This window comes from Rhineura floridana, chromosome 22, assembly GCF_030035675.1.
Source record: "Rhineura floridana isolate rRhiFlo1 chromosome 22, rRhiFlo1.hap2, whole genome shotgun sequence".
Lineage (NCBI taxonomy): Eukaryota > Metazoa > Chordata > Lepidosauria > Squamata > Rhineuridae > Rhineura > Rhineura floridana.
This window is the reverse complement of record NC_084501.1, coordinates 14,125,735-14,153,165: the sequence shown is the minus strand read 5'-3', so window position 1 is coordinate 14,153,165 and position 27,431 is coordinate 14,125,735. Positions and strand designations below refer to the sequence as shown.

The following is a 27,431-nucleotide window of genomic DNA, read 5'->3' as shown; positions in this document are numbered from 1 at the left end:
GTGTCGGGCCAGGAGTGGGGACATCCAGGTTTAAGTCCCTTCATTGCCACGAGGCAGCTGGGTGACCCACTCAAAGCCGGGCCTACCTTCCAAGGCTGTTTGTGAGGATGAATTCAGGTGTGGGGGAGAGAGGGCGGGAAACAAAAACATCAACATGTCCATTGTGAAAAGCATCACCCCCTCAAAAAAAAGCATTTGCTATCCCATGGTATTTCATTCCAGGATCTTATATTTGACGGCAGATCATTGACATTATTTTTTGCAGCTGACACGCAATGACATTTGGGGAAACAGACAAGACTAGAATCGGGTTTGTTGCATTCGTCCGTAGACCATAGCGTGTAAACAAACAAACCACCTGGTTCAATCTCTGGCATCTCCGGGCCTGAGAATGTTCCCCTGCTGAAAGCCGCCGCCACCAGTCAGTGTAGACAATATTGAGCTAGGTGAACCAACGATCTGATTTGGTACAAGGCAGCTTCCTATTTACATTGGCCCTTTATTCAGGAATTATCTTGTGGACTAGAACCTTACTTCATTTTTAGAGGAAGGACCATAGCTCAGAGAAAGAGCATCTGCTTTGCATGTAGACAGTTGCAGGTTCAGTCTCCAGCATCTCCAGGTACGACCGGGAAAGACTTCTTTCCTGAAACCCTGAAGAGCTGCTGCCAATCAGTGTAAACAACGCTGGTCTGACTCAGTATACGGCCACTTCCTTTGTTCTTGTGTCCCAGTGTGTGTTGAGTAATAAGGAGTGCTAAATCAAGTCACACACATGATTATGTGTGAAATAGCCATTCCGTCAATGTCACATAAAATGGCTGCAATACGGAGGCTGATGTACATCAGACTTAAATACCTGATATACCTTGGCATTTAGCATTTTGGTGTGGAAGCTGACATGCAGCGATGTTTAGCATTTGATGGCTGACATGCAACAGCATGTAGCTTTTAACTCTCTTTAGCAAGCTGATTTGCAGGGGGAGCTAAACTCCGACCAAACTCTGGCAAGCGAGAGATGCCAGCAAGCCTAGATCTCAAAATTCTGAATTTGCCCTGTTAAGCCCCTGAAAATTTCCTTCTTATCTTTCCGGTCTCAGACCCGAGTCCACCACTGATAGCCTACTTCACGCAATCTCTCTCTCCAAGGTGTATGTGATACACCAGAGGGCCATAACTCTTCAGTTTCCTCTTCCAAGAGAAGGCATGTGTCAGTTGTAGTTAAGGAATAGTCGGGACTCTTTCATTAGAATTCCATGTGTTGCTATGAGCAGGAAGAAATAGAGCAAAAGGTTGAAGCCAAGAGAATGGACACCTTTATTTTATTTATTTATTTATTATTTGATTTCTATCCCGCCCTTCCTCCCAGCAGGAGCCCAGGGTGGCAAATTTATCAAATTAATACTTTCTGAACAATTTGAGAACCTAAACACAGCCCTCCTTCAATATCTGCACTTATCCGGATTTTGCAGTGCATTTCTCCAATCAAATAATGTTTGATTGTGGTATGATACTGCTTTCATTGTATAGTGCAGATGGAGCCTAAGACTGGAGATACAAGAAGCTGAATTCCTAGTTGCCTATGTGTGCCTTTGTATGGGAACACAGTAGGGAACTATATGTTGTTTTGGTTGGATTAAGATGCAATCAAAGCAGATGCAAAATGAGTAGTAACTGTTTTATTTACTGGGAGCTTTAACACCCTCCCTTTAAATATTAGATAGGCGCCATCTCTGTTATCTTTTCGGCGTCTATTGAAGACCTTCCTCTTTCAACAAGCCTTTTAAGTTGAGACCTTATTCCAGTCTGCTTTTAACCTTTTTTAAAAAAAAGTCTTCAAAGCTTTTTTTTAAAAAAATGTTTTTAAGTCGTTGTGTTTTAATGTATTTTAATGTCTGTTTTTATGATGTTTTAAAGTGTTTTTAATGCTTTTGTTTGCCGCCCTGGGCTCCTGCTGGGAGGAAGGGCGGGATAGAAAGCAAATAATAAATAAACAAATTCATCACATAAATATTACCTTCATGTTTTATGGGATGGAGATATATATATATATATATATATACACGCATCCAAAAACACAAGCCCAATTATAGAGGAAAAATGCACTACATGAGTCCAGAGAGCAGATGTTGACAGTGCATCAAGATTTCCTCATCATTAAGGCATGTGTCAGTTGTAGTTAATGAATAGTTGGGACTCTTTCATTAGAAGAAGTTGGAAAGATGTAATCTCCCCCCTTCTCCACCTGTCTCCTCATGCTTAATCATGGCATCTGAGACCCTCAAGGCTCGGCTTTTAAAAACAAGGTGAAGCTAGGATTCCACATGGAGGAGTCACAGAAGAGCTCCTTTGGAAAAGCTCCCCCGGAAATGGAGTTTTGACTCTCAAAATTGCCACAGGTCAATCAAGTATTTTTGGTGCCCTTGCCTTGCTTTTGGGGGTTGTCAAGGGGTGTCTGTGAATACCCCTTTCTTACATTACAAATCACCTCACTGGTGGTCTGCTCCCTACAGCCTCCCCTGGCACCTGCACTTCAATTAAAGCTCCGAGGAAGTCAGCACAAGTTAACTCCTCCTGTGGATCTTTTTCAGATCAGGCAGTGTGGGAGGCTGCAGTACACTGGGGAAATGTTTCACTGGAAATAAAACCACATACGTTATTTTTCCACTGGAAAAAAATTGCGAATTGGCAATTGCGCAATCAGGAACAGAAAAAAAGGTGAATCGGTACTGAAAGCCAGACTGTCAGAATACAAACAGATAGGAACAAGCTCTCGATTGTCCCAGAGTACAGGACACGGAATAATGGGCTCAGGTTGCAGGAAGCCAGATTTCGACTAGACATCAGGAAAACTTCCTAACTGTTAGAGCCATACGGCAATGGAATCAATTACCTAGAGAGGTAGTAGGCTCTCCGACACTGGAGGCATTCAAGAGGCAGCTGGACGGTCATCTGTCAGGAATGCTTTGACTTGGATTCCTGCATTGCACAGGGGGTTGGACTTGATGGCCTTATAGGCACCTTCCAACTCTACTATTCTATGATTCTATGATTCTACCTAACCCCATCTCTAGGACCAGACCGTATATTAGTGAAAACAGCATACAGGAATGCATTCTATTAGGGGGGAAAGTGTTTTGCAAAAAAGTGCACTGTTGGCAAAACTGCATACAAACATATGCACTAGGGAAAATTTGCACTCAAATGCGGATGGATTTCCATGAGGACTTGAAAAGAAAATGGTGTGGAAATGTGGAAAACATACTTAAGATTGTACTTAAGATTGCAAAAATGTATGTCAGGTTGGAAAAATTAGAAACCAGCATTGACAGATTTGCTAACCCCCCAACAAGAGTTTCACACCAGGGGAAAAAAACCCTATCATGATTAATATGCCCCAGCCACCTCATACCGGAACCCCATCACACATCCTGTCAAATTAGAGTCCTATTGAAAATGTGGACGGTAAGATGAAAATTACGAGATGATGTGGGGATTTGACTCTGTAACTATACATTTCCTCTAGTCACCGAGGTGCATCATTCCCAGGGCATGTCCTTGAGGAACACATAAAAAGAAAGGATGCTCTTTAAGGCTTCCCACTCCTGTTGTGGTCTCCATCAACCTGCTTCCATTGCTACTGTGGGTAAGTTTCGGATCCTTAGGATCCTTCTACCCTCTCTGTCTGCCTGTCTATCCATCTATTTTTACTTTGTGAGGTTATTTCCGGTGGTGATTTGCTGCCTTTAGGTCCTTCAGGTTTCTTTCAGGACAATCTTGAACAAGGAGCTTCTGGCCAGATCCTCATCATGCATTTAACACATTATGATTACACAGTCATGGCTTCCCCCGAAGGATCCTGGGAACTGTAGTTTGTTAAGGGCGCTGAGAGTTGTTAGGAGACCCCTATTCCCCCTCTCAGAGCTACAGTTCCCAGAGAGGTTGAAACAGTCAATCCCTCTTCCCAGGGAACTCTGAGAATTGCAGATCAGAAAAGGTGGATGGAGAGGGGGGTTCCTAACAATTCTCAGCACCCTTAACAAACTACAGTTCCCAGGTTCCTTTGGGGGGGATCTGTTTTAAGTGTTATCACAGTACTTTAAATGTATGGATGGAAAGTGTTTTAAGTGGGTGTGGATTAGGGTTGCCAGGTCCATGGCCTGAGACTGATCCTGTATCTTTAGGAGAAGAGAAGGTCAGCCAAGTGCAGGTGTTCTTGCAACTCTGTAATGAGAAAAACCACAAGGTGGAATTCTCCCTTCCCCCTGCCCAACTTTTAAAGATACAGAAGATCTCTTGGTTGCCAGGCCCAGCCTCCAAGAGGTCTTCTGTACCTTTAATATTCCTTAGTAAAAGGTTGGAAGGGTGAAGTAAGAGGGATGATGTCATCTAGCTAAGCGTGCATGCTCAGAAGCCTGTGGCAGAAGTTCAAAGCTAGGGCTTTGAACTGACTGGGCACGAAGCCAATTTGTTGCGGTTAATATGTGGGTGGCTCTCCTGGACAAAGGAAAACAGAGTGCAGTCTGCAGAAGGAATTCATGGCAATCGCTTCGGCGTTCACTGCCGGCCCCGGACTTGGGAGCAAGCAGGCAGTGCTTTTCTCTGTTTAATGCATAAATGATTATAATGTCTGCATGGCATGCCAAAGGTCCCAGGTTCAGTCTCCATCATCTCCTGATGATGGGGAGAAAACCACTGGAGATCCGGTGAAGATCAGACGTTTGGGGGCTACAATTCACCAGGAAATCAGGAGGCATCTCTCAATTCCCAGTTGGTTTCCAGGCCCAATTCAAGTTGCTCACCTTAACATTTGAAGGCCTAAATGACTTGTGCCCACAATACCTGAAAGACCAACCCCTTCCCTGCAGAACTTCTCAGGTGTCACAAACAGCAGAGGGGGCTATCTTGGTCATGCCACTGCCCTCAGGATTTCAGGGGCAACAGTCCTGAAGAGGGCCTTCTCTGTGGCAACCTCAAAGTTGTGAAACTTCCTCCTTCAAAACTCTTTTAGGCTGTTTCACATTTCCCATGATGGACTATCCAAATGAAGCTCATGGACCACAGTCTGGGAACTTCTGCTCTAAAGTCTATTTTTCCCCTCCTTCAGGTCGAATTGCAGCCCTGAAAGGATGTTCCAGTGCACGCAGCCCTGCCCATCCCCTCCTATCTTCGCAACAAAATCTGCAGAAGCCTGTACAACTCAGTGTGTGAAGTCATGCACAGTCCCATGCGCAGAGGCATGCATGGATTCATGCTATGTGGGATGCAACCTCCCATGCACTTCCGGCACTGGGCCAATCCCAGCAGCCCCATGTGCAGCCCCATGTGCAGCCCCATGTGCAGCCCCATGTGCAGCCCCATGTGCAGCCCCATGTGCAGCCCCATGTGCAGCCCCATGTGCAGCCCCATGCACACCTGAATGTTCAGATTCATGTGCCCCTCCTCTGCTCAATATAGCATGCAGTTCTTCCTCTGGGATGCCTTGCCCAACCCCTTGTGCAGAGGTTACCATTTTCAGATGTGAAGATGCATGTGATACTCCGACTACGCCTACAACCCCTTTGGTTTTTGTGATGCCACTCCCAGACCCATGCATGAATTCATGTGCTGCAAGTGGTGAGCTTCCTATCAGCAGCGCATGTGCAACTCCGCCCCCGCTCCCCTGTGTTCCCGAGGGCCATGATCCCTTTTCTGCGGCCTTTTGAACAAAATGCACCAGAACCTGTGATGCATGCTGTGGCAGGGCCATCCCATGTGTCACAAGATGCGCCAGCACCATCCCATACACCACAAAAGGCTGTGATGTTTGTGCCTCTGGGAAAGGCATAGCTTCTTGCGTGCCCCAAGTTATATGCATGTGGGCGACAAGATGTGGGATCCCATGCTCCAATGCGTGCTCTTCTTGCTCGACCAAAAGTGGGGATTCATGCTCCACACCGTGTGCCTGCGAGGGGTTCTGCAAGAAGTAACTGCATACATGAAATCATCAAGCAGCTGTGGTGCTGGGAAGCGATATGTTCATTGAGCCAGTTCCATGTTAACCCCACTCTGAGTCCACCCTGTGAAGATCTTAACTCACGCTGGCAGACTTGCTCACCTCTTAATTTATAGTGCTATTGGTTGTAGAAGATGGGGTTAGGTGGGGAGAGGCACAGTGGGACATTGGAGGATATTTTTAGATATTTTTATAATTGTTATGTTCGGTATGTTTTATTTCTTATGTTATGTACATTGTTGAGATTTATTGTTTAGTTATGTTTATTTAAAATGGGGTGTATTGCTTTTCCTTTTAATTGCACCAAGTATGAGCTGTATATTATAGATTGTATATTGATTTTTATGTTGTAAACTGCCCAGAGAGCTTCGACTATGGGGCGATATAGAAATGGCATTGATAACCTTCTCCTCCATGAATTTGTCTAATCTTCTTTTAAAGCCATCCAAGTTGGTGGCCAGTCTTTGAACCCATTGGCTTTGGATCCTGCCTTCCAGAGCAGCACGATACAACTGTGCTCCATCTTCTGGGTCACTGGTCTTCAGCCTTGGTTCCCCAGATGTTGATGGACTACAGCTCCCATCATCCCTGACCATCGACCATGCTGTCCAGGGATGACGGTATTTGTAGTCCAACAGCATCTGGGGCTGAAGAACAGTGATCTAGGTAACATAGGAAGTGGACCTTTAGTGTTGTGGCAGCGACACTTTGGAATTCCCTCCCCTTCAATATTAGACAGGCGCCATCTCTGTTATCTTTTTGGTGCCTACTGAAGATCTTCCTCTTTCAACAAGCCTTTTAAATAGAGAATGTATCCCAGTCTGTGTCTGTGCTGGAATTACTTTTCAAGATGTTTGTAAAGTTGTTTTTTTAAGATGCTTTTAAAGATGTTTTGTTTTAATACCTTTAGTGTACTTTTAGTGTTTTTGTTTGCCGCCCTCGAGCTCCTTCTGGGAGGAAGGGCAGGATGTACATTTAATAAATGAATAAATCCTTCAACTTATGACATTGGTAGATTGAACTTTCAGGAACCATAACCCTATCCAGTGGCTATTAGGCATGGTGGCTATACCAGTTCCTCCAGTTATACAATGAAATATCCCTTCTCTGGTGCAACAGGGAGATAATCATATTAACATTTTTTTAATGATTGTGGGTTTCTTGGAAAAATCTGGTGGGGCATTGATGAAAGCAGGATGCCAGGCTAGATGGTCCTTTGCTCTGATCCGGCAGGTCTCACCCAAGTGCTTGTGGGGATGCAGTGGTGATCGTGTTGGACTAGGGCCCAGGAGACAAGGGCTCAAATCCCCACTCAGCCATGAAGCTTGCTGGGTGACCTGGGGCCTGTCGCAATCTCTCAGCTTAACCTACCTCACAGGGTTGTTGTGAGAATAAAATGCAGAGGGAAGAGAACCATATATAACACCTTGAGCTCCTTGAAGGAAAGGTGGGATACTATTGTAATAAATGCAATAGCAATAAAAATCAAATATGATGTTCTCAACATTAGAAGCCACATCAGTTCGAGGTTAGGGATAGGGTTGGGGTTAGGGTTAAGCATATCAGTCAAGCCTCCTTTCTGTTTCTGGCCACATGTTACTGAGGGCACTTCTCTGCCTGCAGAACCTGCCTTATATCTCACAGTGGGTGGCCAGATCCCTACAAGCCCACAAGCAGGACCAGAGTGTCCATCTAGCCTAGTATTGTCTACACTGACTGGCAGCAGCTCTCCAGGGCCTCAAGCAGAGTTCCTCCCCCCCATCTCCTGCTACCTGAAATGTTTTAAACAGGAAATGCCATGGACTGAACAGGGGACCTTCTGCATGCCAAATGTGTGCTCTGTCGCTCAATCACTCTACAACTCTACCCAGTGAACAGTGGCCCTGGTGCACACAGCTCAGTCCTCCAATGCCATACAGTTGCTCCATGCCTGCCTCGCTACACCATATGTACTGCCTGAAATGGCTTCTCACTCTGCCTAATGGTAGGGCTGGCCCAGTACAGAAATGAATGTAAGCGGAGTCGGGAATGAGAAAGTAGGTGGGTGGGGGGAATTGAAAGGAGAATGGAATGACAGTTGGGATGGGCCAGTTGACAGTTGGGAGAAGGAAGAGGGTGGAGAATTGATTAGGATTAGTTGGGTGGGGCTGGAGAAGATGTCAAGTCCTGATCGTAGTCACCTCAGGTTTCAGTTTACTGTGAATTGGTGCTCGTTCTTCCTCAGAACAACACTCTCTTCTGAGCCCTGGGCAACTGTCAGCAAAACCCACACTTAGAGAGGCTGGATGCCTACCCCAATACCAACAAACCCCCCACTCCCACTCACTGTTAGCACAGGAAGGCTGTGGCAATAAGCTCTTCAGATATACCTCAGGTCCCACAGCAAAACATGATAATTGTTGAAAGCATGGTCATCCACGTCCATGCGCCCACTCGATGGAGTGGACTCCTGATGAGTGGTATCGCTCCCAAATTGCATGACCAACGTTTTCATAATGCATCCTCCCCCCCCCCAAAAAAAGGTGAAAATCAGGAGAGCGGTTTACCAAGAAGACAAGCCAGAAAGTTTGTCATCGATAAGAACATCAGAAGAGGTCTGCTGGATCCGGATGAAGGCTCATCTAGTCCAGCACCATGTTCTCACATTGGCCAACCAGATGCCTAAGTGAAGGACCATAGCTCAGTGGGAGAACATCTGCTTTGCATGCCAAAGGTCCTCGGCATCTCCAAGTCGGGCTGGGAATATCCTCTGTCTGAAACCCTGGAGAGCCTCAGCCGGTCAGTGTCAACAATACTGAGCAAAGTGAGCCATTGGTCTGACTCGGTATAACGCTACTTCCTATGTTCATACGTTCTAGAACTCAGGCTCATCCAAGTGGAACTTGGTTAGATACGACACAAATAGTTGGGTTATCCACGTGTGACATTCAATGAGTATAATCTGTGTACCCGTGTCCACAACAATCAGTGTGGTGTAGTGGTTGGAGTGTCAGACTAGGACTTGGGAGGCCAGGGTTCAAATCTCCGCTCAGCCACAAAGCGGGTGACCCTGAGGGCCAAGCCACTGTCTCTCAGCCTAACCTACCTCACAAGGTTGTTGTGAGGATGAAAATCAGGAGGCGGAGAACCATGTTTGTATGGCAACTTGAGCTCCTTGGAGGAAAGGCAGGATAGAAACGTAAGAATACGTAAATAAGAAATAGTAGTTGAGCTGTACACATCAATAAACTGCACACTCTTCCCGGAAACTCTTGCGCATGCGTAGAGTCATCTAGCTGTGTTCAATAAAATGTGCAAACAATTTTCCAGTGTCATACCAACTGAGGCATGGTGGTGGGAGATGGTGGCCCACGTGTGTCCTTGTGCCACTTAAAAATGGCACAGAGAATATATGTTAAAGGGGGACATTGCTTTTGAAAAGTCCTCAGTGCCCCTTCCTTTACCGATGACCCCCTCCTTCCTCCAGAGAACATTAATGCTTCTAACCCCTACCCATTAAAGATGAATGCATTTCCTCCTACTTTTGTCTCCTTCCAAATCTGCACCCTCCAAATGGAAAAGTTCCAAATGGAAGCTTCAGAGCCGCTCTAGAACGGAAGCAATGTGAAAGAGCATCCCATCATCCCTGATTCAGGAGTGTCCCACAAAGGACTCCGGAGGCTAATACTTTAAACTCTTCCTTCACTCATTGCCCCACATAAACAGGAAAGCACCCATGCAGGTCTGCAATCTCCCTTTTGAGGTTGAAGTCAACAGAGCAATTAGCTGATTTAGAAAGCCCTGCGATGATAGCCCTCAATCCACAAGTGTGTGTGTGTGTTTCCCATGTCACTGTAGCTGGATGTTAACAAGATGTACACACATTCCAAGCTTAGACTGACCGTTTGCTTAAACCAGGGATAGACAACAGGACAACCTCCAGAAATTGCCAGTCCACAATTCTCTTCATATCTGACCATGGATCATGTTAGCTGAGGAACAATGGGAGTTGGAGTCACATTGGCTCCCCTTGATTTACGTTATATCTGATTACCTAAAGCAGGAAGGGAGAACCTGCAGCCATCCAGATGTTGTTGGACACCAACTCCTCTCAGGCCCACAACCAGCATGTCCAACAGTCAGGGGCAATGGGAGTTGGAGTCCATCAATATCTGGCAGGCCACAAGTTCCCCATCCCTGATCCATTGGTATATCCAGATCAGAAGTGGCTAACCTGCGTGGCCCTCCAGATGTTGGACTCTAGCGACCATCAGCTCCAGCCTGCATGGCCAATGATGGGTCAGGAAGGATGGGAGTTGTCCTCTAGCAATGTCTGGAGGGGCACAGGCCAGCTGCCCCTGAATTAGATATTTGTGAGTTTGGACCACTGCTTCACCTGGGGGAAAGAGGAAGGAGATGGTCAGTGCCATGCCCAAGTTTTGGGTGAAGAGCTGGGAGAAGTCTACCCCCTCACTGCCATTGTCACCAGCATGGCAGACAGAGAGCCACAGCTTGCCAGGACTTCAAAGGGTGAAGACAGTCCAAGCGACACCTTTTTTCAAAGGACGTGAAGTTAGCGGGTTTTAGTGACCGGGAGCGAACAAACAGGAGTAAAATGGGGGAGCAGTGACCTTATCAGCAGTAGCAATCCTGGTCCTGTTTCCTTTCAGGTACAACCTCCCTCTGCCCTCCACAAGGCTGTATGGTGAGGACAGGGAGAACGGCCACCACTCTGATTCTTTCATGAAGCCTGTTGCGAGTGAGGGCAAGGCTACCTGCTCTCAGCCTGCAGCCTAGCAGGAGGGAAAAGGCCCGCTAAGGGAAGGGCCGTAGCTCAGTGGCGGAGCATCTGCTTTGCATGCAGATGGTCCCAAGTTCAGTCCCTGGCATCTCCAGATAGGGTTGGGAATGTCCCCTGTTGGAAACCCTGGAGAGAGCCGCTACATCAATGTCAATGATATTGAGGCAAGATGGACCAATGATCTGATTTGATGTAAGGCAGATTCCTATGTTCACTGAGATTGTGATCTCTGCTAGTGGTCGGATCACAAAAACAGATAACAGTGGTGGCAAAACAGATGAATGGGGAGAGGTTTCCTGAAAACTCCCGCTCATAAGTGAAAATGTTCTGTGATAATTCCACCAAAACAAGTCTCTCTGCGAGTTTTTCAGGAGAGTCAAGGACCCTTCATGTACGTCCTGGAAGCCAGATAAGAAGATGCTGGCCAGCCGAAACATTCTCCCTCAGTGACATGTTACCTATTTGTTCTTTGCTAATTATTGCCCACTGAGTTGTTTGTTTTCTCCAGAGCTCACAGCTGTAATTTTGAGATGCATCCTGAAATCTGACTTGCAGATCCCCGACCGGGATGGTGCAACAAAAGGTATAAAATGTATAAATTTCATTTGCTTCATTTCCTCTGCAATGAATCATGCTGATTTAAAGCAGAACCTGCTTGATTTGAACTCATGCTGTACCAAAATCTGCTTTCAAGGGTTCTGTTTTTCTGCCTCATTCCCAGAGTGCTTTAGAATTTCTTTAGAACTTCAGCGGAGACTGGTGGTTCCAATGCCAGCGGGGCAGGGTATCCACTCTAGGTTTTAGTGCTAAAGCACCTTGGACAGCTCCTTGGAAGTTTGGACTAAACCCTGGAGCAGATTTACTGCCCCATTGACATCAGAGCAGTCAGTCTCCACTTTTGTGCGGGGCTTTGAGCTTACCTGATTGTTGTGAGATGGTCAAAAGGGTGGTGTGTCCATTTTCCTTCCCAGTACACATTTCTTCAGCATTCGCCAGGCTTCCCTGCTTCCCGCACTTCCCCATCTGGAAAAGATCCATGGGGAAAGGGCTTTCAGACAACCCTTTCAGACAACAGGATCTCCTTTGTTCCCCTCCTGACCATATATTTAATAAGGTTGAAGAAATATTCAGAAATATTCAGCTGCCCTTTAATTGGCTTCTGTCCATGGAATGGAAGAAGGTGCCGTCTTGTCCTTCACCTCAGATAGTTTTACACGGGCAGCTCCTGTATGGACTTCAGTCAGTTAGTCATGACTTGACATTTCACATCCATTTTGACAGGATCTACAAGCAATGAACTGGCTCCCAAGCCAGCCCAATGAGATGGATCAATGGAAAGACCATTTGACGAACGTAGGTGGTTGTGCTGAGAGAAAGGGTGGGATATAAATCAAAAGGATAGATAGATCCAGCTTGTAACATTCGGAATGCTGGAGAGGGTTTGCTGAGGGTCATTTGGGATGAATTTGAACCAGCCTGGTGTAGATACTGTTGGCAAGTAAAGGGTTCCTGAGAGTATTTTTTCCATGGCAGAGTTACAAGGCCAAGACGCTCAGAGTCCGTGCAGATCTCAAGGACAAGTATCCAAGGCAACCAGCTGGCCTTATCTATAAGACTTGGCAGATCTGGCCAGTTGGTGTGGGGGTCGAGGAGTTTGTACAGAGAGAGAGCTTGTGATATATTCTATTGTCAGTAAAGTGACTCTTAAAACTTATTACTTGTCTGGCTCATTGCGTCAACTGGAATCTAGCCTGTCACTATTCTGTTCTGCATCCTGGGCACCTGCTTGCGCCAGATACAACATCCAACAGATACCCCCCATCCTCTCTGTGTCTCCACTCCAGGGGCCCATCAGGAGGCCAATCTGCCCTGGGTCAACTTGGGGACCATCCAGCCCAGATTGGAGCCACTCCCAAATAACCTGGGGCTTGTAGGCAAACCTTTGGGACTCCAGTTGTTGCTGAACTACAACTCCCATCATCCCTGCCCATGGGCCGTGCTTGCTGGGGATGATGGGAATTGTAGTTCAGCAACAACTGGAGTGCCAAACGTTAGCCACCCCTGGCTAGGGTTTGAAAAAAAAACAATTAAGCATATCACCAGGAGGGGACAGGGAAGGAGACATTGCGTCTCCTTCCCCTCTCCCAATGGAGAGAGGGTCAGTTATGTGCAGGATCGCTTCACTCATCAGCTGTTGAGCAGAGGGGTTGATCCTCCACAATGCTGGTCTGCCAGGGCCTTTTTGGCAGAAAAGCCCCTCGCAACACCCTCCCCCCAGGAATGCTTCCCCAGCTCAACAGCTGACGAGTAGAGGGAGCGATCCGGATAGTCACAGCTGCCTCTTCTTCCTGCCTGGTGTCCCACCCCCTGACAGCCTCAGGATGCTCTGGGTCCTCTGATCTGATCTGTAGCGATCCATGGCTGTCTGAACCGGGCTAGGCTGAGTCCCCAAAAACATCTGAATGGGCCCAATTTAGCTCAGGACTCAGGCCTGGCTCACAGCCCCAATCTGAGCTGTGCACTGACGGTGAACCCAAAGCAGTTTGTTGTGTAAAGGGATCCGCGTGAGCTGGAATTAGTTCCTTTTGGGGAAATGTCGAGTCTGAACTAGAACTTGCTCCTTTTTACAATGAACTTGCAGGGAAGGGCGCTTGCTCCGTGGCTGGGCACCTGCTTTTCACACAGACGGTCCCCAGCCTCTCAAGGCAGGGCTGAGGAAAGCTGAAAATCTGGAGCGAAAATCTGCCAGTCGTTGTTGACAGTACTGAGCTAGACGGAGCCAAGGTTCTGACTCAGGCACGTCCTTATGTTACAATGACCTTCCCAAGCTCTGGTCATTGCTAGCGGCCTCCGACGAGAGCTCTCCCCCTAATTCATCCCCTACCACAGCACCAGGGGTGCTGGCCTTCCTTGTCTAGAAAAGCCAGGAATGACAGCAATGGGATTATGATGATGAATAAGCCACATTGCCTAACAAGCCTAAACAAATAGTAGCATGAACCACAAACAAGGGCTCGTGATTCCCATGAGAGTCCTTGGCGTGATCTCCTGGGCCAGGAAGGGATTAGGAAAAGCTGTTTGAGGGCAGGATGTGATCCCCTCGTCCTTCTTCTCGTTTTACAGGTTGTCACTGCCTACTTCTTCTTCCAGAATCCTACTAAACACAAAGGACATATGATATAAATAACCACCTAAACTAAGAGGAGCTTTGGCTGTGACACTACATGGGGTAAAAGTTGTCCCCTTGTTACTCCAGTTGTTAATACTACTTGGAACCGGCCTGTTGAAGTCAATGGGCATGGCTAATTTAGGTCCATGAATTCTGATGGGACTTCCACTCTGAATAAAGCTTAATTGGATGCAACCTCTAATTTATTTATTTATTAGAAATTTATAAACTGTTTCACAGCCTGGAGCCATCCCAGCGGTGTGCAACAAGATAAAAATGAAATGAAGCACAAAGGGCAGTATTCCACTAACTTTTACTCAGCGGACACCCATTGAAATGAATGACCATGACTAACTTTGGTCCGTTAGACAATGGGTCTACTCAGAGTAAGGATGGAGGAGAATATCTGCTAAATCGGACTTAGTACCGGATTCCAACTGATTTCTTGCAGCAAGCTGTGGCTGTGATCAGCAAGGATTTTATGTGGCAGGCCACAGCTGTAATCGGCATGGATTTTTAAAATTATTTTTCCCCGTTTTTACATAATTACCTTCATAATTTCCTCCAAGTTGATGTATTCATAACAGCGTGTAGGTGTGATAAATAGGAAAAAATAAATCACATGGAACACCGTAAGTATTTACATAAGTATTTACATTAAAAATTAAGCAATTTTTTTTGCAACCAAAAAACAACAGCAGCAGATCGTATTGCCAAGTGCCAAAGCAATCAGGAACAAAAAAAGGGTGGATCGAGATCAAACGATGGACTATCGGAATGCAAGTGGATCAGAACTGGGAAGAGAACCGCATCCCTCTCTGAGTATACGTTAGCTGAATGCACTCCAGAGGATACCAAGTTCTGTAAAAAAAAAAAAATTCCTACAAACTCTAAAACAATAAAACTGTTCCTACAAATTCTAGGACAAGAGAATCATTTCTACAGATGTACAATGAATATTCCATAAAAGACCGTATTGCACCTTAGGGAAAGCTTTCTTAAACAAGATTGACTTTTCTCTTGGTGAAGAGATCATTGAAGCTGAACTGCAAAATTGCTAAACATCAGATAAACATCAGAGGAGGCCAACAAGGATGATCAGGGGACTGGAAACAAAGCCCTGTGACGTGAGACTGAAAGAACTGGGAACGTTTAGCCATGAGAAGAGAAGACTGAGTGGAGAAACAATAGCACTGTTCAAGTCCTTGAAAGGTTGTCACACAAAGGAGGGCCAGGATCTCTTCTCAATCGTCCAAGAGGGCAGGGCACGGAATAATGGGCTAAAGGTGCAGGGAAGCAGATTTCGGTTGGATGTCAGGAAAAACTGCCTGTTAAAGCAGTTCAACAATGGAACCAGTGACCTAGGGAAGTGGTGGGCACTCCAACACTGGAGGCCTTCAAGAGGCAGCTGGATAGCCCCCTATCGGGTGTGCTTTAACTTGGATTCCTGCATTGAGCAAGGGGTTAGACTCAGTGGCCTTATAGGCCCCTTCCAACTCTACCTTTCTATGATTCTCTGGAAAAAAAACATTTTCAATAGGCACTTAGACATCAAAACTGGGTGCCTGTCTCACTTTGGCTGTCAATTGATTCCAGAGGGCTGGAACCACAAGACTAAAAACCCAGCTTCTAGTAATAACTAAGCACACATCTGGGACATGTACCTCCTCTGAGGAGCACAGGTGTCAAGCAGTGGTATGTTTTTATTTTATTTTATTTATATTTATTTATTACATTGACACCTATCTTAAGCTCACCTAGCTCAAGGTAGTATACATGATTCTCCCCTCCCCATTTTATTTTCAGAACAACCCTGTAAGGTAGGTTAGTCTGAGAGACAGTGACAGAGCCAAGGTCACACAGTAAGCTTCATGGCTGAGTGGGGGTCTGAACCCTGGTCTTTCCCAGGTCCTGGTCCAACATTCTGACCACTACACCACAGTGGGGTTGAGGCAGCCCCATAGCAACCTGGTCCCCAAGTCAAGAACAGATTCACACATCCCTGTCTTGAGCATTTGCACACAAGACAATATCCCCACCAAATGTCACTCCAAGTTACCAGCTCAAGTGCAGGTTCAAATCCTGACTCCATCAAGGGGGGGGGAGAGAAAAGAAGGAACTCAGGAGCATTACTCCAATTAAGGAAAAACAAAAAACAAGGAATACATTTATTGACTCACACATGCTCCATTAATTAATCAAAAGGATCAAAGGATAAGGTAAGTCCTTCCAATTTCCATCGTTCATCCTACCACGGACGTGACTGGGCAACATTCCATCCCAGAGGACTCACCTTCTCTGGTGGGACTGAGCTGTCCCTGACATATTTTTATTGGTCCTTTTCTGCTCCAGAGGCAATAATGATGACTCAGGAGCCATTTATTTAAAAGGATAAATCTGTTAACTGGCATAAGATTATTCTCTCTCTCTCTCCAAATCGGGTGTGACATCTTACATTCCACCAAGATGTTAAGAGCACCTGATTACATCAAGAACTGGGCATTCTGGAAATGATCTTTTGAAGAATGTTGTTGTTAATGATGTTGTTCTGATTATGATGATTGTAAAATTGTAAGCCACTTTGGGGGCCTTGACACCAAGGCGATAAATAAATACAACAAATTCTTCTTCTTCTTCTTCTTCTTCTTCTTCTTCTTCATCTTCTTCTTCATCTTCTTCTTCTTCATCATCATCATCATCATCATCATCATCATCATTATTATTATTATTATTATTATTATTATTATTACACTGATATCCCAACTTTTCTCCAGGAGCTGAAGGTGTCATATATGTGAGGTAGGTTAGACTGAGAGGCAGTGACTGGCCCAAGGACACACTCAGTGAGAGCTTCGTGGCTGGGTGGGATTGGAACCCTCATCTCCTAGTTTGACACTCTAGCCACCACACCACACTGCCTTTCACATCGCGTTATGGTGGACACATCCAGCTTGGCCTGCACGTAGGGGCCAAATCACATTCCCATGACTAAAACAGTAGCTAAGAGGACACATCACAAATGGTAAAGGGTCCAATGGTAGCCCTCCTCAGAGTAGCTCCACGGAAATCGATGAAATCAGTTAGGTCCATTTCTTTTGATGGGTTGAGTCTCAATACAACTCACTTAGATGCAATGGTACTTTTCAAGGGAGAAAAATATGACCAACCTCATGGCTCCATAACCAAGAGGGAGATGAGGGGTGGAGTCTATGGCTATGTAGGTGCCAGCAAAAAAACGCAAGAGCACCATTGTGCCCATGGGTGCCACATTGGCGACCCCTGCCTTGAATCATTTCAGTGCCTAGCAACATCCCTGCAAGGGAACACCAACTGTCCTCTGAGCTGAAATCAGAGGGTTAGGGGTTGCAAGGAGAGAGAGAGAGAGAGAGCTCTGGCTTATCATTCTAGCACAGAGACTTGTACCCAATGCTGGTCCTTCTCAGAACGCACTCATTAAAGTTAATAGACATGACTGACTTAGGTTCATTAATTTAAATGGATCTACTCTGAGTAGAACTTAGATTCAACTCTCTGGTTATTAAAGATCTGCCCTAAGGCAATGGTTCCCAAAGTTTTTTCTCCACGGACCATTTGAAAATTGCTGAGGGTCCTGAATGATTTTTCACAGCCTGTTGTAGCACTTGTAAGGCTCTGCGCTTGGTGTTGTATGATTTTTCATTGTGCCTCTATTGCTTCTTTGATGTCTTCTATTTGTGGTTTGCATTCCACAGAATTCTTGTTGCAATACATTAAAATGCAATCCAGGCCTTAAAATAAGCAATCAAACTACAATGAAAAATCAAGATGAATGTTTAGTGTGGACATGCCACAAACCACCGGAATGAAGCTCGTGGGCCACTAGTGGTCCACGGACCACAGTTTGGGAACTTCTGCCCTAGGGAATAACCTTCAAATGTTTTTATAAAAGGAAACAGCTGCCTACAAAATACAATTTAATTGCTACATTTCCTCCAGCTTCTTTTCCCATTCCTATTTTCCCCCTTTTTTAACTGCGTCTGTTAAAGCCAAATGTCGCATGAGGAAGAGGAGACAGCTAGCTGTCTTCCTTATCAGATTTTAAAAACCACACCCCAGCATTAAAAGATAAAGCTGGGTTTAATTAGAGATGTTACCTGTCTGATGTAAGAGAACCGCCAGCAGGGATGATCTTTGCGTGTTTGAAGGCTTTCGTCAAAGATGGGCTTCTATGAAGCTGCTCTGTACCAGGGGTGGACAACATCTTGCTTTTCTTTTGAAGACCGCATCCCCATATAGGGGGGGACCCTGTTGGGGGTTGCATGACAGAAGTGGGCAGAGCCAATGTCAGTGACAGGTGGAACAAGAGCCCAAGGAGGGCAGGGACACCACTCTCTCTCTCTCTCTCTAGGCATTAGGGATGGGGGAGAAATTTGATTCAGTGCACATTTAAAGGTGAGCCTACCTAATTTGCACTTTCTGAAGCAACACACCAAAGGAAATATAGCCATCCTTTGAAATCCGCATGTCTCTGAATTCTGCGGTGCCATTCTGCAATTTTGCAGTGTACAAAAAATGCACGTATGAGAACAAAGTGCGCCTCCAAATGCACACACTCGTGAAAATAGCACACAAGAGTGCATTACGTTATGGGGAATGGCTTTGCAAAGACTGTGTCCATTGGGTAAAATGGCATGCAAATGTGCAGATAATGCAGATGAATTTTTAAAAGGGCTTTTTTTTTTTGTAGAACTAAAACAAATCCATAAACTAATGTGGAGACACAGAGGAGAAGTAGACTTAAGACTGGCAAGATTGATAAGAGAAACTGAAACTGATTTGCCCATCTCTAGTAGGCAGGGAACACCCTCCGTGGCACAGAGTGGTAAGCGGCGGTAATGCAGCCAAAAGCTCTGCTCACAGCCGGAGTTCGATTCCAACGGAAGGAGGAAGTCGAATCTCTGGTAAAAGGGGTCGAGTTCCACTCAGCTTTCCATCCATCCATGGTTGGTAAAATGAGTACCCGGCATATGCTAGGGGGTAAAGAAAGGCCGGGGAAGGAACTGGACACTCCCACCCCATATATACAGTCTGCCTAGTAAACGTCACAAGACGTTACCCTAAGAGTCGGAAAAGACTCGCACTACAAGTGTGGGGACACCTTTACCTTTAGTAGGCAGGGGACGAATATGTCATTGCTTCAATGACTCCTACTTTGGCTTAGTTAAAAATAGGACAAGAATAGCTGGCATCTGGATTAGGATCCTGATTTCTCACTCCATGATTTTTTTTTTCTGGCTCTCTGAGCATGTGTGTATCTTGTGTGTGTGTGTGTCTGTGTCTGTGTCTGTGTCTTTTGTGTGTGTGTGCACATTAGGGATAGGGAAGAAATTCAATTCAGTTTGCATTTAAAGCCGAATTTCTCAAATTTTCCAAAACAATATGAGAACCAAAACACAGCGATCCTATGAAATCCGCACTTATCCAAATTCTACAATGCAGTCCTCTGTTCAAGCAATGTTTACCCCCAAAAAATTCACAAAAAAATATTAGGGGAAAGTGTGCACAGAATGAATACACTGGTGAAAATAACATTGAAAAAGGCATTAAAGTAGAATAAGGTGTTTGCAAAAAATGTGTGCATTAGTCAAAACTGCATACAAATGTATTAATTGGGAGAAACTCAAGCTAACATGCTGGGGAATTTCCATGAGGATTTTTTTTTAATTGCAAATTGATACAGAAATGTGGAGAACCGAATTTAAGAATAGAAAAAATGAGAAATGGAGAGGATGGAAATTAACCGCTCCTTCCTACGATGCGTGTGAAAGTGCAAGTGTGTGGGGTTGCCGGCTCCGCTGTTTGCCACCCACACCACTGCCATGTGGCCCCTGGAAGCCTGGCCAAGGGTGAATCTAGCCGTAGGGTCAAAAAAGTTTAGCCACTCCTGCAGTAGGGGGGTGATCAGGTGATCAGGGAAGGACAAGACAGCACCCCGCCCCTTTTCCACATGCAGAAGACAACTGGAATGCAGTTGGCTATTACTCTAACATTGGCAACAGGGTGACATCTTCCACCACACCTGAGGATAGCAGGCTAGTTACGGGGCACTGTCCAAGCAATGTGACGGACACACGGACACACATACGCCTCAGTTCTCCAACAGAAGGATATGGCCAGATGACTCCGAAGGGCCAGGGGGCTGCTGACCCTTGCCCTCCAGCATCTGCCGCCTAAAGGAGGTTGCCTCATTCTGCCTAATGATGGGGCCAACCCCAGGAATAAGCCAAAGGCTGTTCTATACGTATAAGCTCATTGCATTTTGCAATAGCCTATATTTAGTCACTTGCTTATAAATAATAAGAATATCATAAGCCTGGTGCATACGCATCCAACAGAGACGATTAGCAGCTACTTCACTCAGAGGGACTCTTTTAGAAGGCAGTTCCGGGTGGTGGCCCGCCATCCCGCACCCATCCATCCACTCTCATGCCCAGTTTGGGCATGACTGTTCTCGTTTGCTATTAATACTATTAGTGTTATTTTGTTATGTATGTATGTATTATGGCAAGTACATCCTGCCTTTCCTCCAAGGAGCTCAAGGTGGCATACATATTTTTCTTTTTTTTTCCCCATGCATTTCATCCCCACAACAACCATGTGAGGTAGGTGAAGCCTGAAAGGCAGAGACTGGCCCAAGGTCACTCGGTGAGGTGCATGGCTGAGTGGGGATTTGAACTCTGGTCTCCCAAGGTGATAGCCCAGAACAAAGTAGTTAACTTTGCCACGCTGGCTCTCGGTTGTCTCAGAAGCTAGCTCTACTCAGGGTAGATCCATTGAAATTAATGGGCATGACTAATTTAGGACAATTGACTTCAGTGGGTCTACTCTGCGTAATTCTTCATTGGCTATATCATCATCAAATCACCCTTCACATGTTTCAAGCCAATATATAAATACACCATAAACACTGCTAAATATGGATATAAAAGCAGTACAGAAAATGATGGGGGGGGGAAACAATATCAAAATAAACACCTAAGGCAGAACACCATGGCAGCCCTTCATCTGGCTGCAAAAGCTTTTAGAAAGAAAAATGTCTTCAACTGTTTCTGGAAAGTCCAGATATGGGGCACTTATCTTAAGCAGCAATGCGGTGCCAGAGAGGAGGGGCAGGCACCGAGAAACCCCTGCTCTACGTTATTGTGGAGTGGGCTGATAGTGTTATCCTCCATGTTTTTGTCTTATTCTCTTTTAAAGCCACCCAACTTGGTGGCCGTCACTGCCTCCTGTGGCCCCCAAGCAACAACTCCTCTAGTCACCTTTGAGTTTGCATGCAAGATCCAGAAAAAAATTGGCCAATTCAAATAGCGGCCCAAAGAATAGAATAGATTCTGGCACAATGTGACTCAAAGTTTAATGAAGGAATAGGAGGACAGAAACAGAAGAGAGAATCCATCCATCCATCCATCCATCCATCCATCCATCCATATTTCCTTTTTAAGGTCTTAAACGTTTCTTGTGACTTTTTAAGTTCTTCCTGGTTCTTTATGTTTTCTTTTTCACATGTCCATTTCCAGTTAGAATGATATGGGCTGGGATGTGGGTCCAACCACCTGCACATGACCCAACCTTTTCATTGTCAAAAGCCTTCTGTTCACATTAGGATCCCATTCAAACTAATGACATCTGTCAGCAATTTGGAGATGACTAGGTGGAGTGAGCTTTGGATGCTCTTAACAACATGCTTCCTTCCCATCCCTTGGGGCATCGCCTTTCCGGGAGCTTGCCTCTTGAAAGTCATATAAAAGATACAGTGAGCTCCCGGTGTCCTCCAAACTCAACTTGGACTCTTGGATCTTCCAGCTCTTGCCATCCACTACAGTAAGTATCTTGGAATCTCTGTCTCTCTGTCTGAAGGAAAAGCCATTCTCTTGCTCTCCTGATAAATTGCTTGTAGTCTGGCTGCTTATTGCAGCATTCCCTTGGTTATTGGACTGTATCCGCAGCTGGGCAGAAAATTGGTAGTATCCAAAGTAGTCATCTCCACAGGTGACTTCAGGGATGGTATGCAATGGCCACTCAGAGACCAAGGTGCCACCTGTTCTGTGGAAGTTGTTGCCTTTGGGGGATATCTATACCTTCTTTTCAGAGGAGGCAATTTCGGAGGAGAATTATGGGGAGGGAAGAAAATTGGAGTTGGAGCAGTGTGGAACAGGAGTTCCAGTTTGTAGGATGAGAAGATGCCTGGGGAAAGCAGAAGGTCAAAGGGAGATGAGAGAGGCTGAAAAGCAGAGTAAGAGCTTGATGGTGGAGATAACCATCAACAATTCACTCTTCATGGGATTAGCAATTTACAACTTGATGGCCTGGTATAAAACAGGAATAATCATAACAGCAGCAGGAAGGAGAAAGAACGGGCTGTTGGCTCCAAAATACAATGGGCAGAAACAGCCTTTCAGAAAACATCCTTTACCACAGGGCTGTGGAAACTGTAGCTCTCCAGTTGGTGCTGCACTATAACTCCCATCCTCCATGACTGTTGGCCATGCTTTCTGGGGCTGGTGAGAGTTGGAGTCCAAGAACATTGTCAAACCATAACTCTCGTCATCCCGAATCGTTGGCCATGCCAGCTGAGGGTGATGGGAGGTGCAGTTCAACAACGGTACCTCCCCATTCAAATTACTCACCGATTTTGCCCCGCCCTGAATTATTCGCCTTCTATGCAGAAGCAGTACCCATGCGCTATTCGTATTATTGTTCATTCATTCATTCAGATAGATGATTTGCCTGTTGCTTTGCCCGAGGGCTTAATTTTATTATTTATTCATTCAAATTGATGGTTTACATGCTGCTTACAACCAACCATTAAAAGGGGAAAGAACTTACAAGGAAAACAAACCCTCATCAAGAAGTATCACCATTCAAACTCAACTGGCGCAGAAAAAGGGATGACAAGTCCTCTGACGGATGGAGTTTGTCAAGCAGGGGTCATAGAAAGGCATCCTCTGGGGATTTCCAGCTCTGGGTGCCCTATAAAAAGCAGCTGGGTGAGGTATATCACTCCAGATTGCAGGTGGAGGCTTGCCTGAATGAACAACCCTCTATAGAAAGTTGCAGTGGTGGCTTCATGACAGTGGGGCAGTGGAATCTGCTCCTGGTTTCAGTCTGAACTTTCAAGGAGTTGTCCAAGTTCAGCACCTCAGACAGCTCCTGGGAAGTTTCCATTGCCCCACTGACATGGAGCCACCAGCCGCCGCTGCAAAGTTGTGGATGCACACAGGGTCAGCTCGGCCACGCGGCTGAGTGAGACCGATGCTTCCGGTGGCAGATGCAGCGCAGTGGGGCTGGAAGCCAGGCAGAAGAGCAAGCAGGCGGCAGCAGCCTGGCCTTGGAGAAGAGACTTCTGTGTGGCGCATGGCCTTTGCTGCACCCTATGAGTATGATGGCAGGCACAGGAGAAGTCACTGTCACAGGCAGGATGCCTCTGAATCCCGGTTGCCAGGAATTGCAAGCGGGGAGAGTTGCTGTGCTCAGGTCCTGCTTGCGGGCTTCCCATTGCGGCATCTGGTTGGCCACTGTGAGAACAGCTGGACTAGATGGGCCTCCTTTGGCCTGATCCAGCTGCTGAAGGGCTGTTCTGATGTCCTTATGGAACCTCCAGGTCCAGAGGCAGTCTATCTTGGTTCCTAGAGTCTTAGGGGCATCCGGCCACTCTAAGAACAGGATGCTGGACTAGATGGGCCCCCTTGGGCCTGATCCAGCAGCCAGGCTCTTCTGACGTTCTTATGCTTGAGGAAAGGACAAGAATTTTGGAGGGGAATGCTCCCACACTTTCAAGCGCAACATGGCAATCATAAGGTCTAGGAACTTGAAAATGACATTCTCAGAAAGATGAGGTCACATCCTGCAGGGTTAGGGTTTTGTTTGTTTCCCTGTGGAATCTCAGCATATGAGGAGTTTTGGCCATGATCCAGCCAACTCACATCTCAGAGGATCTTACTGTTGAAAAATGTAGACCTGGGTATGTTGAGGGGATACTTCCCTGGAGACATTTTGTAATGAGGCAATGAGATCCGAGTCATGTCTCATGTGGGTTTCGTGCGCATCAGCTTCAGAGCTTGGCCATTTTTGCAAGAGGACTTGGATTTAGGATGACTTAATAGGTTTGATCCTCTCCATTGGGACAACCCAACATTTAGCTAAGGTCCCCTTGGGCAAACTGGTTTGTGCATCAGCATGTCCCAAACCTCCATTCATTTTACAGTGGGGTTGGGTAACAAGCGGGCTGTGTTGAAGAACAGCGTCTATGGACACCCACTTGTGGTCTGCAGGCATTGCAGGCGCCCTTTAATAGCTGTGTAGCAACTTCCAAGGAACAAATGCCGATGTATTTAGCATTGGTAAGAGAGCTGTTAATTTCTAGACGGCATAATTAATTATTGTTATGCTGAAGACGGGGATGATTTACATAGCTAAGGGCCCCTCTTTATCACCTGTAATATTCCTCTCCACACAGTCTCCTTCTCAGTCTCTGCCCTCACTGGATGCCATTAGAAAATCTGCTTTGATGTCACAGTGGGGCTTCTCAGGCAGAGATGTCGCATTCCCTCTCACAGCCATTGGTTTAGCAGCTGTGATGTCACTGCAGGATGCAGTTTCGCTCCTCATAGGGAGCTGAATGGTAAGAGGGACCAGGGAGGCCATAGAATCTGGGAGCTTACAGTCTTCATATCAGGGATGTGGAACCCTCCAAATGTTGTTGGACTACACCTCCCATCAGCCTTAGCTAGCATGGTCAATGGTCAGGGTTAATGGGAGTTACAGATCAGGACCATCTGGAGGACTACACATCCCTGCGGTGAAGAATGTTTTCAGAAAGGCTATTTATGCCAAGTACATAAGAACACAAAAACATCTGAAGAGCGTTGCTGGATCAAGCCAATGGCCCAGCTTCTCCAGCATCCTGTTCTCACAGTGGCCAACCAGATGCCTACAGTAAACCTGTCTGTAACAAAGAAGGCTAACCTGTAGGTCTCCAGATGTTCTTGGGTTCCAACTCCCATGAGTTAGCATGGCCAATGGTCTGGGATTATGGGAGTTGGAGTACCCCAACCTCTGGAGGGCACCATGTTGGCTACTCCTGCTCTTGTTGGCTACTCACCTTGTAAGAAATATGGTACATAACGTAGCCAATAACTCATTTCTGGGATCTTGTTCTTCTGGAACAGAGGCAGCTGCCTCATCCCGGGTAAGGCCCTTCATTCTTCTAGCTGAGTAATGTCTGTTGACTTGTCAGTAGCTCTCAAGGAGACATTCCCAGTTCTACCAGGAGATGTCGGGGATTGAACCTGGGACCTCCTGCATGCAAAGCATGTTCTGTACTATTGAGCTGTAGCCCTTCAAAAAAAACCTCCCCAAGATCCCAGTCCTCATCATTTTAAATAGGGATCCAGGAAGCTGCCTTAAGCCAATAGTGAGCCATCTGGCTCACTATTGCCTACACTGACTTGGCAGCAGCTCTCCAGGATCTCAGACAGGGGACTTTCCCCAACCCTACCTAGAGATACTGAGGATTGGGCCTTTTGCATGCAAAGCGGATGCTCTGCCACCAAGCTACGTCCCTTCCCCAGTGTGGGGAAAACAAAGTGAGGATTGGGCTGACCATTCCTGAACTGGCATCTCTCAATGATCATTTCTTTCACTTTCAGAGCTTTGGGAAACTCCCCAACAAGATGTCATATCAGTGCAAGCAACCCTGCCTGCCACCGCCCTCCTGCATGAAAGGCACCACCGTGTGTGCCGAGCCAGGAGGTGCTATCTGCGTGACCCCGTCTCAAACCTCGTGCGCAGACGTGGGCGCTCCGAAATGTGCTACCGTGTGCACGGGCCCCGGAGGCTCCATCTGCATGGCGCCAGGGCAGGGCCAGTGCGCAACCGTTTGTCAGGGGCAGAGTAACTCTGTCTGTGTCACGCCACAGCGCCCCCAGTGCGCCACTGTCTGCGCAGGACCCGGAGGCTCTGTCTGTGTGACGCCGCAGCAGACCCAAGGCCCGACTGTGTGCGCCACCCCCTCTGGATCTGTCTTCGTGCCACAAGGCCAGTCTCAATGCACTACTGTTTGCCAGGGGGCGGGTGGCTCCGTCTGTGTGACGCCACAACAGCCTCAGTGCGCCACTGTCTGCACAGGTCCCGGAGGCTCCGTCTGTGTGACGCCACAGCAGACCCAAGGCCCGACTGTGTGTGCCACCCCCTCTGGATCTGTCTTCGTGCCACAAGGCCAATCTCAATGCGCTACTATTTGCCAGGGGGCGGGTGGCTCCGCCTGTGTCACGCCACAACAGCCTCAGTGCGCCACTGTCTGCACAGGTCCCGGAGGCTCCGTCTGTGTGACGCCACAGCAGACCCAAGGCCCGACTGTGTGCGCCACCCCCTCTGGATCTGTCTTCGTGCCACAAGGCCAGTCTCAATGCGCTACTGTTTGCCAGGGGGCGGGTGGCTCCGTCTGTGTGATGCCACAACAGCCTCAGTGCGCCACTGTCTGTCAAGGTCCTGGTGGTTCCATCTGCGTGACGCCACAACAGACCCCTGGCGGTTCTGTCTGTGTGGCCCCAGGTAAGGGCCAGTGTGCAACCGTCTGCCAGGACCCCTGTGGCAATGTCAGCATCACTCCCTGTGAGACTAAGTGTGGGGCTCCAGGCGCCACTGTTTGCACCAGCACCTGCGGGGCTGCGGCGTGTGTGAAGACTTGCGCTACCAAGGGCGGAAATCCCGGCGTCACCGTCTGCTCTGATCAAGTCAGCGTGAAGAGCTGTCCTTCCATTAACATGGGTCAATGCAACGTAAAGAAATCCTAAGCGCCCGTGAGGTCATCTTCAGATATGGAATGAGCGAAACGACGAGACGTGCTCCTTCCTCCAGCTTTTGCTGAGCTTCCCCGTGAACCCCGAAAGATGCCTGTTTGCACCTTCTCTGCTCGTCTCCCCAGTCACCGCTTCAAATTAAAATGCACGAGTTATGATCCTGCTGGGATAGCACATCTCCCTTGCAATGAGAGAGAGAGAGAGAATGAATGCTGTTTGGTGGTGGGACATCTCCAGCTCGCTTTCCCAGAGCTTCTGCATTAGATAGACAGCAATAAAAAGCAAATATAAAAACACCCATGCTGTTGTATTCGGATATTCCTGTTCACATGCATCGCACTGATCTTGACGCATGGACATCTGCATGAATTTTTCAAGGGGAGGGACGGAAAGTAACACACTGAGCAGGCTAGTTCCTCTCAAAACAATAGAGCTTGTGCATTTTGTCTAATAACTCAGGTTTTATCAATGCTGGAATTTTTTCTTGGGGGGGGTGAAATGAAAACTAGGGATCTGGGGTTTATGGTTCGTCCAAGGAAGGATGGGAGGCAACTGTTATCTCTTGCTTTAAAACCTTCTCAAGGTGCAAGCAGCATTAGAAATATTGGAGAAAGCAAAATAAGTGCACTGTGGAAATAAAGAATTCAA

General features: G+C 46.7%; 1 protein-coding gene across 1 annotated transcript; it reads left to right on the top strand.

Annotated features, from left to right (window-relative positions):
• Window positions 1-21,695: 21,695 nt before the first annotated feature.
• LOC133374690 (keratin-associated protein 5-3-like) lies at window positions 21,696-27,079 on the top strand. The gene is made up of 2 exons (XM_061605862.1): window positions 21,696-21,804; window positions 25,632-27,079. Exon 2 carries the CDS (start codon window positions 25,656-25,658, stop codon window positions 26,775-26,777), a length of 1,122 nt encoding a protein of 373 aa, XP_061461846.1. The 5' UTR covers window positions 21,696-21,804; window positions 25,632-25,655; the 3' UTR covers window positions 26,778-27,079.
• The last annotated feature ends 352 nt before the right edge of the window (window positions 27,080-27,431 follow it).